This window comes from Diospyros lotus, chromosome 2 (genome assembly GCF_014633365.1).
Source record: "Diospyros lotus cultivar Yz01 chromosome 2, ASM1463336v1, whole genome shotgun sequence".
NCBI lineage: Eukaryota > Viridiplantae > Streptophyta > Magnoliopsida > Ericales > Ebenaceae > Diospyros > Diospyros lotus.
Genome location: NC_068339.1, coordinates 31,086,293 through 31,098,672, shown reverse-complemented (window position 1 = coordinate 31,098,672; position 12,380 = coordinate 31,086,293). Strand labels below are relative to the sequence as shown.

At 41.0% G+C, this 12,380-nt stretch overlaps 1 protein-coding gene and 1 long non-coding RNA gene across 2 annotated transcripts; both read right to left on the bottom strand.

Moving 5' to 3' along the window:
- Positions 1-15: 15 nt before the first annotated feature.
- On the bottom strand, positions 16-1,966 carry LOC127794770 (uncharacterized). Its single transcript, XM_052326017.1, has 3 exons — positions 1,961-1,966; positions 155-1,867; positions 16-27 (listed from the first exon to the last, which is right to left on the bottom strand). The coding sequence occupies exons 1-3, from the start codon at positions 1,964-1,966 to the stop codon at positions 16-18; spliced, it is 1,731 nt and encodes a 576-aa protein (XP_052181977.1).
- A 512-nt stretch (positions 1,967-2,478) lies between these two features.
- Positions 2,479-3,712, bottom strand: LOC127795420 (uncharacterized). Its single transcript, XR_008021793.1, has 3 exons — positions 3,574-3,712; positions 3,193-3,286; positions 2,479-2,823 (listed from the first exon to the last, which is right to left on the bottom strand). It is a non-coding gene; the product is annotated as an uncharacterized LOC127795420 (long non-coding RNA).
- Between the last annotated feature and the right edge of the window lie 8,668 nt (positions 3,713-12,380).

Genomic DNA, 12,380 nt, shown 5'->3' with positions numbered 1-12,380 from the left:
TCCCATCTTTCTTCTTTACAAATAATACTGGGGCTCCCCAAGGTGACACACTTGGCTGAATAAAACCCTTGTCTAAAAGGTCTTGGAGCTGACTTCTTAGCTCTTTTAGCTCTGCTGGGGCCATCCTATAAGGTGGTATAGATATCGGGTTTACCCCAGGTACAACTTTTATAGCAAATTCAATTTCCCGATGAGGGGGTAATCCTGGTAGGTCCTCTGGAAAAACTTGAGGAAATTCCTTTACCACAGGTATGTCACCTAATTCCCATTTCTTATTCTCAACCCCTTCGACACAAGCTAGATACCCATAAGCACCATTTTCCATCATTCTAATGGCCTTAAGCACAGTTATTCGCTTGATTTCCCCAATACTATCCTGACCTCGAAATTTCACCCAAGTTCCACACTCGTCTTGTAAGCTTACTACCTTTCTACGACAATCCACTTTGGCATTATATTTAGATAGGAAATCCATCCCTAAGATTAGATCAAAATCTTGTATGTCCAGGGATATAAGCTCAATTGCCCACTCACCATTTCCAAATGAAATCTTCCCATCCTTATAACCCAAACGGGTTTCCATCTCTTTATTTAAAGGAGTGGCTATCACCATGGGGTAACTAAGTTCTTCCAACTCCAATTCTAAGCATCGTGTCAATGCATGAGATATGAATGAATGCGTGGATCCAGGATCTACCAGTACTTGTACCGAGGTATTAAGAAAGATCATCGTACCTTGAATTACTGCTGGATTTAAGGTCACATCTTCCTTTGACAGGTTGAATACGCGACCTTGGCGAAATCCTTGGCTCCCTTTATTTGCTCCCTGCTGACCTGGTCCCTTCCCTTGCGGACAATCCTTGGAAACATGGCCGGGTCGTTGACAATTGTAGCACACCCGTCCCTTCGTACATTCACGGATCATGTGGTCATTAGCTCCGCAATTATAGCACTTTGGGGTCTCTATCTTGCATGGCTTCCCTGAATGTGACTTCTGACATTTAGGGCAATTCTCTTTTTTCTTGAAATTTTTCCCTCGAGGTCCTAAGTTAGACCCTCTATCAAACTTCCTGTCTGTTGGGTTTTGGGATTCATTTCTCAAGGAGTTCATCCTCTCATGATTACTCTCCACAGTCTGGGCTTGAAAGACTACTTCTGCATACGTGCGTGGCCCGACAGAACTCAAGGCTTGTTGAATTTCCATTTTCAATCCTCCCAGGAATTTTTGAGCCTTGGCCTCCTCGTCCAAATTATAGATAGGCATATACTTAATGAGACGTGTGAACCTATCTTCATACTGGGCAACTGACATGCCCTCGGTCTGTCGCAGGTTCATGAACTCTCGGCTTTTCTCCATCTTCTTGCACAGAGGAAAGTACTTAGCATTGAAAAGTTCCTTAAATCGCGCCCACGAAACATTTGGCTCACCTTGCCCTTCAGGACTTCGTAAGGCCCTCTGCATCGTCTTCCACCATTGATCTGCCTCGTCTCGAAGTTGGAAAGTGGCACAACTAACCTTATCCTCCTCATCACAGCCAATGAAGTCAAAGATTTTCTCGATTTGTTCCACCCAATACTCGCTTTCGCAAGGATCGGCTCCTGCTTTCCCTTGAAAAATGGGTGGATTCAGTCGCTGAAATCGGTCGCTGATATCTGGACTTCGGGGATTGATATGCCCCGTTGGCTGTGTAGGTCGTGTCCCTTGCATGACGACAACCATGTTCTCAAGAATCCGCTCGACTCGGGTCATCCGATCTCCATATTCTTGATTCCTCTCATGCGGTTGGCTACCCTGGGGTGCCTCTGTCCTTTCCTCCCGAACTTCATTTCCTTGCCTACAGTTCCGGGTCCGACGGGTGTTCACCATCTGAAAACATCCACACAAGAAATCATAAGACTAGCATTGTTAACGTGTGGCTTCTAACGATCTATCTACAACAAATGAGTAAACTAAGCATACCACCATGTATCCGGAAAATTCCCAAATGCTATCATCAGTACTTAAGTTGCGCCTACCTAACCTTTGCCCAGTTTCATATGGTGTCCCTAATCCCAAAAGTTTCCCTAGGCACTAACCATTCTGGTCGTTCTAGTGTCTTTCAATTCTACTAATCTTAAGATTTAATGAGTCATACCTAAAGGAAATCCAATACCTTCATCCTCAATTAGATCCTGCAATCCCTTGAAAATCCCCAAAAATGGCCGCCTGATTTTCCAAAAGCCATTATTCCTAATTCTTAAAATCTCGGATTTGTACTTGAACATATTCCTCATTCCCCAAATATTTCAAAATCTAGATCCCCAATAATCGCTTAAACTTCTTCGTCACGTTTATTGGTAGGCCACGAGATTTCATCTAACAACAAATACACTTACATATCCTTATTCATTACTACTATCGTTCGTACATATAAACAAGCTGCCCTGCTGACGTGGATCCATTCCTGATATAGGGCAACATCTCCAAAGTTAGTCTCATTAAACCCAAATCAAAATTATAGGGCTCTGATACCAACTGTAACGCCCCAACCCCAAGATAGTATATAAGGTACTATAATATTTACACGGGCGTTAAGGAAATCCCATATACTACAGTAAGGATCGTAACCTGAAATGTTGGGACTTCCATAAAATAAACATTCACACACACAATTTATCAAGATAGCAGGGAAAGTAGACTTCATTCTCCACGAGACAAAATATTGTCAAAGTTAAGAGTACAAATCTTGTAACATACTACAACATCATAAGAGACGCCTAAACAAGATAACTACACTCGCGCCGCCTCTAGGCCTTCTCCCTTTGAGCCCGAGCCTGACAGATCTGGAACATTTGAATATTCCAGGGGTATGAACACCCGGGTTAGATCGTTAAATCTAAGTGAGGGTTAAAATAACTTCATGCGTGCAAATGCAAAATGCAGAGATGCATGCTCCAGGTGGATGTGACGCCAGGGTGTTGCAATCACCCCTGCCAACCTTATCATGTAACACAGCCTAACAACACGGCCAAGTGAAGACTCCCTTCACCCATGATATTCACAACTAGTCACAAGCCACACGTAGTGATGCATGAACAAATGGAAAGAAACATGCGTATCAAACGAAATAACATGATATGCACATGTAATCACCGCCATCATGCTCAATAATATGCACAACATGTAAGAAATACAGTTTAGAAACCACTCACCGAAGCTTCCCACTTCTTGGTTGCACAAATTCACGGCCAAACGTCGCTCCAAGTGGACTGTTCTATAAAAACCGAGACCTTTTTGTATCCAAACCTAAAATAAGTTTAGATATATAAGTAGCCACTAAAATTAGGAGTTTTCATGAAAAATTTCAAGCCAAGAAGACCTAAAACGCGCCCACACGCGCTCCCACAAAGTCGGCCACGCGCCTGGACGCGCAGCTCTGTTGGGCGCGTGCGGCTCACGCGCCAGACGGACTTCCGACCCTGAAAATTAAAACGGGCATAACTCTCTCATTTTAACTCCGATTCGAGTGCCGTTTGAACCTACGGACTCCTCTTTCAACCCTCTACGTGGTTACAGAAAGAAGATGAGCTTACCTTGCAGTTTTGGTTACTGTTTTGCACGGATTTCAAGGGGCTCGTGCCTTCCAACGGCTTGCTTTTGGCTCCTACTCGGGCAGGGTTTCCTTCCCTTCTTTACAGCAGAGTTTCCCCTCCTTTATAAGCAACTTACCCCCCTTAATTTGGTGGCCAAAAACCCAACCCAAGGCATTCTTATATAGTGCCCTTAAATCCATAGGATTGTGACACTTGGCTTTCTAAGATGGTGACACTTGGCACTTGAGATTTACACCCTAATTATTGCTTTCTTCCCATGGTGACAAGTGGCTCTTGAGATATGAGCCTTATCATGACATTTTTAACCCTTTAACGAATGAATTTTCGCCACATGTTATGGAGATTTGAGCCGTAATGATTGCTTTCATCCTACGGCGCCACGTGTCCTCGAGATATGAGCTTTCATTATTACTTTCTTCCTACTACGACATGTGTCCCTCAAGATGTGAGCCTTCATCATTGCTTCCATCCTACGGTGCCACGTGTCCCTCGAGATTGGTGTTTAATTATTACTTTTAATTTTCCATCCAAATTACGCCACGTGTCCATGTAATCATTTCTACCCATGTGTCTCCATCCATATGATGACATGTGTCCATTAATTGAATTTAATTCGGGTTTGAAATCCACAGCCACTTTTGATATCGTTTTGGAATCCAAAGTTAGGTTTAAATGAACTTTGAAGTCCATTGCCCTTAAGTCCCCTAAAGATCCTTGAATCTCACAAATTCCCAAGTCTTTGAGAACCTAAAGAAAATCGGGAAATCGTTTAATTTATTAAATAGAAATAGATTACAAGTTTTAGGGTATTACACAGGGCGACTGCAGGGGCGGTGCGTTGAGGAATTCTCTCAGTGACCTCGGAGTCAGACGAAGCCACTTCTTGAATAGATCACAACAACACCCTTTCTCAGTGCTCCGAGGAGCTAGATGTGCCATCGTCCTCTACCCTGTGATTGTGGTGCTTCTGACCTGATGTAGACATCTATGATGAAAAGATAAAAAAGAGTATCAGGTCACTGAGAACAAATCGACCCTCGCAAACCGAAGTTCCTAAGGACGCTTTCTACCTATCAGGTCGTGCACTTCGCAACAGGGAATGGCTCGAAGGAAAAGGGGGCTGAGTTTCTAGGCCTATAAAACCTCCTAAAGTAAATGAAAGCTAGCCTTAAAAAACACACATCCGTCGCCAATAGGTGAGGCGCGGAGACTGAATCGACAGAAAGGGTGAGAGCAGAGATGAAATGGACTAGGAGAGGTTATGTGAAACTTACTGATCATGAGCATTTACTAAAAGGAGTCGAATCGAAGAACCGACAAGAAAGCAACGACGAGGGACAAAAAGCTTCGGAGCCGTTAGCAACGAAGTTTTGGAGTTGGAAAGAAGAACAAGGTTGTGGAAGCGAAAGGTATTTTCAAAATGACACGGTAAAGATGTGGGCAATTTCCTTTCCTTTTTTATAGTTTGAAGCATTCCGCCGTTGGATGAAGAAACTGATGGGCTGCCCCAGATCCAATGGTGGTACGCGAGGTCTTTGGCGCTCGCGGACATAATGATTAAGCAGTTATGGGAAATGTGCACATTAAATGCACTGCAGACAAGACGTACCGCATAGGATGATGTGATGTGAAGTGATTAGGAAAAGAATTGGAAGTTTTGTCAAATGAATTGGAAGTTTTGAGATCAAAGAATGAATATTTGCTTGCTTCCAATAAAGAATTTTCAAAGGACAAAGTTTTGGAAGAAGTTGAATTAAAATCCTTAAACAGTGCATTAAATGAGAGATCCATTTTAAAAGAAGAGATTTCAAATTCTTATGATGATGAAATAGGTGTTCAAAATTGTATTAGTCAAAGAGCTAATGTCAAAAGCTCACCTGCACACACCTCTCATGATATTAAATGTTTTTATTGTTGCAAGAAAGGCCACATTGCATTTTGTTGTCCTTTTAAAAGGAAATCATCTAGTGGTCCTAATTTGAAATGGATTCCTAAGGGAACTAAGGTGTCTACTGTTTCCAATATTAAACCCCAAGGATCCAAGCATGTTTTGATACCTAAAAATTCCCATTTTAAGAGGAATGTGCATAAGGATAAGAAGCAAATAATCTTCATAAAAAGGAATCAAAAATCTTTTACTTCACATCCTAGCTATTGGTATCATTTTAGAAACAAAGGCTTTGAAAGAAACAATCCACATAAGTTTAAACAAATTTGGGTTCCTAAGAAGGAACTCTATGCTAACATTCGTGAACCCAAGGTGGTTTGGGCACCAAAGGCTTGTGGATGATCTCTTTTTGCAGGTTGCTTGACATCCAAATGAAACTTAAAGTAAAATTTGTATGGATGTATCAAGCATGAAGAGAAAAGGGGGATGAAGGAGAAAATCAACTCCATTAGATTCTCATTTTACTAACCAAGAGTAAGAGAGATTGTTAAACTCAATCTTGGTGGTATATTTTCTATCCTTAAACTCTCCATGATTATGATATTTATAATGATTTTGAATCATGTATTGCCTTTATGATTTTACTTAAGAATGTATATCCAAAATTTCAATCTATTAGTTTCTAAAATTAAGGGGGAGTTATAGTGTTAAATTGATTCTCAAATTTTATGCTTTGATCAAGGGGGAGAATAAATCTTTTTGATTTGTTATTAAGGGGGAGTTTGTAAAAATTTATCTTTTCTCAAATGTACTCTTACCCCATTGATGTTTTGTCGAATCCCCTCCTAATCTTGTGTTAAAATTCTTTCAAATATATCCTTTTTGATTTATGAGAAAAAGGGGGAGACTTTTGGGTATTTCATAAAATGTTTTGTCATCATAAAAAAAGGGGAGATTGATGTTTTACATTTGATATAATTTTGATGATGAAAAACAATTGTATTTTGATGATGAAATAAAGTTATGAGATTTCAATGTTAAAGAATTTTATGATTTAAAATATTCTTTTTCATGTTATCATTTATCGTTTCAGTTTTTAGAAAAAGAATAGTCGACTATGTGTTTATGTTCTGTTGACTATGTCTGTGGATAGTCGACTATGTGGTTTAGTGCCGTCGACTATGTCTAAAAATAGTCGACTATGCTGGTTTGATCTGTCGACTATCATGTAAGGATAGTCGACTATGGATTTTCTTCTGTCGACTATGTCTATGTGTCTGTTGACTATGGAAAATTTGTGTTATAAGATAGTCGAGTATGCCTTCTTGTCTGTCGACTATGCTTAGTTTTACTTGAAAATATAGTCAACTATGCATTTTCTTCTGTCGATTATATCTTTTACACAAAACTTCCAACGGCTAGTTTTTCAAACTCCAACGGTCACAAACGGCTAGTTTCCTCTTCAATCTTTATGGATGCCTATATATACAACTCATGGATGATCAAGAAGAGGCTAATGGGTGGGAACGAGTTGATCTAAAGAGGTCAAATCATTTTTACTCTAGTTTATAAATTTATGCTTTCATTGTTGTATTTTTCTCTTTTCAAGGCTTTGATCTAAATCTGTATACATTCATTTAAGCCTTGTTTAATCTTGAGAGACATTATAACTAAGAGATTCTTCTCTTAGATTCTCTCTAATTATACATTTCTTGTATTTCCTAGCTTGTGTAGCTAGAGGGCCCATTTAATTGGGAGGTTTGTAAATTTCCTAGTCGAGGACTAGAGGACCTACTTGGGTTGAGTAGGGGGTTGATAGTGGATTGTTTTGAAAATCCTTAGTGAGGAGCTAAGGTAGTGGATTAGGCTTGGGTTAAGCCGAACCACTATAAATCATTTGTGTTCTTCTATTGCTTGTGTTATCTGATTTGTTTATCATTGCTATCATTTCATTATCTTCACTTGCATTAAACTGTTTTTTCCATCAAAAGGATTTCAAGTTATATCAAGAATTTTAAAATAACCAATTCACCCCCCCTCTTGGTGTGTGCCATAGCACTTCCCGGTCTAACATTGCTTGATTATGATCACATCAGTTTTTCTTCGGTCATTCGGATATTTTCACTTAATAGAAAGTGAATCAATAACTCCTTATTGATCTCTTTCACCATGGCCATGGATTTAAAGTGAATATTCACTGAAGGCGCCTTAGATACATCATCCTCTATCAAGGGATAGAAGAGTCCCATCTTGGTTATACACCCATCTCCATAAGCCTCACGATATGCCCAACAATCGCCCATGTGCAGCCTTTATCTAGGCCCATCGAAACGATGTCAAAGCATACCGGTCTTCTTATGAGATGACCGTGATAACCTCAGGTTCAAGGATTAGTTACACCCATCTCGTATGAGAATTCCATCAACATATAACCAAAATAGATTCTCATGGCGAGTGATGTCCAGTGACACGTTCTCCAATATTGGTCACCTATGTACTTGTCTAGGCATCTCCATACCTATGGGTGCGAGACCCCCATTGAAATCACATAGCAAAAACATAACACATACAAGTCTTACCATAATTGTCAATATCAATTCTCTGACATTGCTACGACTTGGGACATTTAATGATGTCTTGAAACTATGATGCATCATCTCACATCTTTATAGATTAATCACAATATATATTATATGGACTTCTATCTAGTTTCATCCGGTCATTATAATAATAACAAGAAACTAATAGAATGACTTCTTTATGAGATTGAATAACTCCTTATTCAATAATAAACATGATTACAATTGTCAGTGTACAACATGCCCAATCAGATTAGGTCTAGAGCACTTGCACTAATAAGTAGTGTGTGTGCGTGGAGCCGCTCAAGATCGAAGATGTCTGGGAGTTTGTTAGTTTTATAGTGTCTTGTTAATTTAGGATTATTTTATATTTCTGTTGAGGGATTATCCCTTAGACATAGTTTATAGTATTCAGTTTATATTGACTCAAAGTTCAATTTCAGTTGTTTGAGACGCTTCCAGTTTTGATTAGTTGAGTTATTGATGATTTTAGATTCAGTTTATTAGAGTTTTATTTTATTTTATCTATTTTTCCTATAACACCTCTTCTCGGGCAGTTCTAGGAGAGGGGTGTTACATTCTGAGCAAGGCGTACGTAGTTCCATTAAGTAAGGCTAATGCCGCCAACCTGACAGGGAGGTCCCTTACTTCCTGCGTTGCAGCTCTAAACCACTCGATATATTGCTTCAGGGATTCACTGGGCCTCTACTATAAGCTCATCAAGAACATAACACTCTTCTTCTTCGGGATGTAAGCAAAAAAAGCCTCTAGGATTTCTTTCTTTAACTGTTCAAATGACTGGATATGTCTTACTGGTAATTCAGTGAACCACTATTGAGCTTGTCTCGCCAGGGAGAGTGGGAAAGCCCTGCACCTGGTGACCTTATTCCACCCATGTAACATAGCCATTGCCACAAAGTGTTGTAGGTGCTTTTCGAGGTCCTCTTTCTGTAAGTACACTGAGAGCTACGACATCTTGAACCCTGGTTGAACCGGTTGCCTTTAGAGTTCTTTGAACACAGGGAACCCCTCTTTGGCGCTTCCCTTGGCGTCATCACAACTTGTTTTTGCTCTAATACTTCCTCTATGAGGCGTTTGATGTCAGATACCTTGAGCATTTCTTTCTCTTATTCGTTCTTGCAAGGAGACGGGATGCAAAGAGCTTTTGAGTGGGTGTTTTTTGCCATCTCTTCATACATAGGGGATTTCCCTGGCCTCTTATCATAATTCTCCCTCAGGTTTTCCCTTTTTGGGACTTGGTCATTAGGCCTGGGAGTCCCCATCCTTATCCCTCGCCGTGGGGCCCTCGGAGAGTTGTCTTGAGATCTCCAGTGTTCTCCCCCTACACCTGTTTATCCCATGTGGGGAATGTGGATGAATGGCATCAATCCATGCAAAAGAGCAGTAATCCCTTATAGTTTTTTCATACTCTCTTCATTGTTTGTACTGAGCTTATCATTCTGGTGCTTCAACTCCTCAAAATTCTTCTATGGTTGTTCATAATCTAATAGTGGGACCGTGAGTGGAGCTACCCCAAGGGTCTTGGAGGTATTGAAGTTGCCGCTAGGTTCCTTCGAGGAATTGAGGATTGTCCTAGGGAGTGTTATTCCTAATTTGTTGGTATTAGGGGCAGGACCTGCCTCCCTTGCCTTACTACTTATCTCCCCAATCCAACGGCGTGTACCTCCCCTTGTTCGGAGTGCTCCATAGCCCCTAATCTCGTAGTCTGATTTCCTTAGAGCATTGGAATGTTTCCCAAGCGCACCTCATCATCTAAGTGATCTTCCAAAAGTCTAGGTACCATAAGGTGTACCTGGCTAGGGTCTCCTGTCCTGGTACGACCACTCCTTTGGGTAGGGTTAAGCGGGTTTGCCAAACCAGTTGATCTCAACCCTCTCGACATCTTGCGTAAACATTTGGCTTTTAGTTTCATTTCCCATAGACGACACCAAATTGTTGTTGCCAAAAATACAAAATTTAAATTTTATGATGTGGGGTCCACTCGAGCTCTCTGTCAGGTGAAGTAAGGTGTCATGAGAGAAGTTGCTGCAAGGATGTTTACCACAAGGATGCTCGTCGTAAGGGTATTTGCCCCAAGGATTTGTTTGCAAGGATTTTGCCATAAGGATCTGTCTCACCATAAGGATTTTGCCATAAGGATCTTGCCTCAAGCTCATTTTCCTAAAGACTCTCGCTGTAAGGATTTTTCCACAAGAATCTGTCTCGTTGTAAGGATTTCGCCACAAGGATCTTGCCTCAACCTCCTTTACCTTAAGACTCTCGTAGCAAGGATTTTTCCACAAGGATCTATCCTGCCGCGATGATGTATCGTCGCCACAAGGATCTCACCGCAAGGATCTTACCTCAAGCTCCTTTATCTTGAGACTCTCGCCACAAGGATTTGTCCGCAAGGATGTATCATCACCACATGGATCTTGCCGCAAGGATGTATCTTCTCCACAATGATCTAACTGCAAGGATCTTGCCTGAAGGATCTAACCCTGTTGATACTCAGAAATGAGTTAGAAAGCTCGCGGGAATCCTCGCCCGCGACAACCCTCTGATGCCTAAGTTAGTATCGGATTTAGATAACCATTCACGAAAATAGTAAAAATATAGTTAATGTGTCTAAATTTTATCAAAATCAAAAGTCCCATCAATGTCTTGTAGCTGGGTATTTATAGGGCACGATTCTAAAGGATGCTTGGTGCGACACATGGCGCTTGATAAATAAGGCTCTTAGTCTCGCCTGGAAGAGGCGCCCTGCTACAAGGCCTAGGGTGCCACAAAGGCAACCATGCATAATGTGTCGTGAGGCCTTCGGGTTTGCCGCAAGGCGCTCATGGTAGGGGGCTTGCAGTAAGGCACTTGCGACAAGGGCTTGCGGGCTTGTCGTAAGGTCCCTTGCCCATCATTTTGCGGCGAGGCTTGCAGTAGCTGTCGCAAGCTTTTGAGCACCCTACCACCAGCTTGCCTCATACTGCCGTGATCCTAATTTTCATTTTTATTTTTAAAATTCTCATTTTCTTACTCCCAGATTCCCACGACACAACAATACTTTTCAACACTTAAAGGCCATTATAGAGGATGAAATCCTCCCGGTAGTAGGAACTCCTTACTTCAAAAATAACTCCTAAAACTTCTTCGATTAGACCGAAGGGTCCCTCAAAAATACAAGTGTTGTAGCCAAAAATACAACAATTAGAATTTGTAATGCGGGCATGCTGGAGTCAAGACAAAGAGAAGCAAACAGCTGGCAGGTGTCTGCTTGTGGAAATGTACATCGAGTAGTGTTAGTCTCGAATTATCTGGCTAGAGTTTCCAGTATACCCTTGGGGGTATTTTGGATTCTAAATTAATCCATCTAAGAGTAGTCTTTTGTGTGTTCGGGGCATAACTGCACTCACAAGAACAATTTAGAAGACACGCAGGGACTCGTCACCCATGTATGCCCTCCGATGCGTAAGACAATACAAAGAGGAAAATATTGCAATAAATAAATGATGCCATCAATGAGTATAAAATAGATATACCTTTTCCAATAAGGAATGGACTAGCCATAGTATTTTACCAAACATTGGAGATGAGCATGCATGTCGTAAGCACTCGAATGGGTTTAAGAGGAATCCCCCCCTGGAGGACTAAACAACCTAGGGAGTCTTCCAAGAAAAGGTTGGCCTTATGGTGAGCTGCTAAAGCAGGTTCTTGGCCTCTAGGGGGCCTATTCAGACATAGCTCTGGGGGGTCAAGGGATGTCTCTAAGCATTATTTATCATTTGGGATTTATCCTATTACTTCCGAGAAGCAATAATCCCCCTTGAAGATTATAAAACGTTATATGATGTCTAGGGTTTCCTTGCATAATTTTATTAAGAAGATGGAGGTTTAAGGGCAGGTTGCAAGATCAAAACACGGGGGGATGTAATACTCAGTATTACATGGTGTTGGAAAATATAAGATTTTCAATTCTTTTTGAAGGATCTTGAGGGGTTCAGAGAGCCCAGAAAGTGGTTTGGAGAAATTACTTAATAAAATTATCGAATTGACAACAAAGAATGCCCCAGGACTTGGATGTCTAGGAAAGATGGCATGAGATTGGCGAGCGTCTCGAGGCAAGGCCAATGCGTGTGAGACAACCCTAAAGTGTTTTCGGGTGGAATAAAGGTCATGTGCAGGCATAGGGATAAAATCGGTCTTTCCGAGTGAATGTCGGTTATTAATTTTAAAGAAATCAAGTTGTTTAATGGGTTGATGATAATTAATTTAAGGCCTTGGAGGGTCCAAGTGCAAATAAAAAATTTTCTAGGTGGAATTAAGAA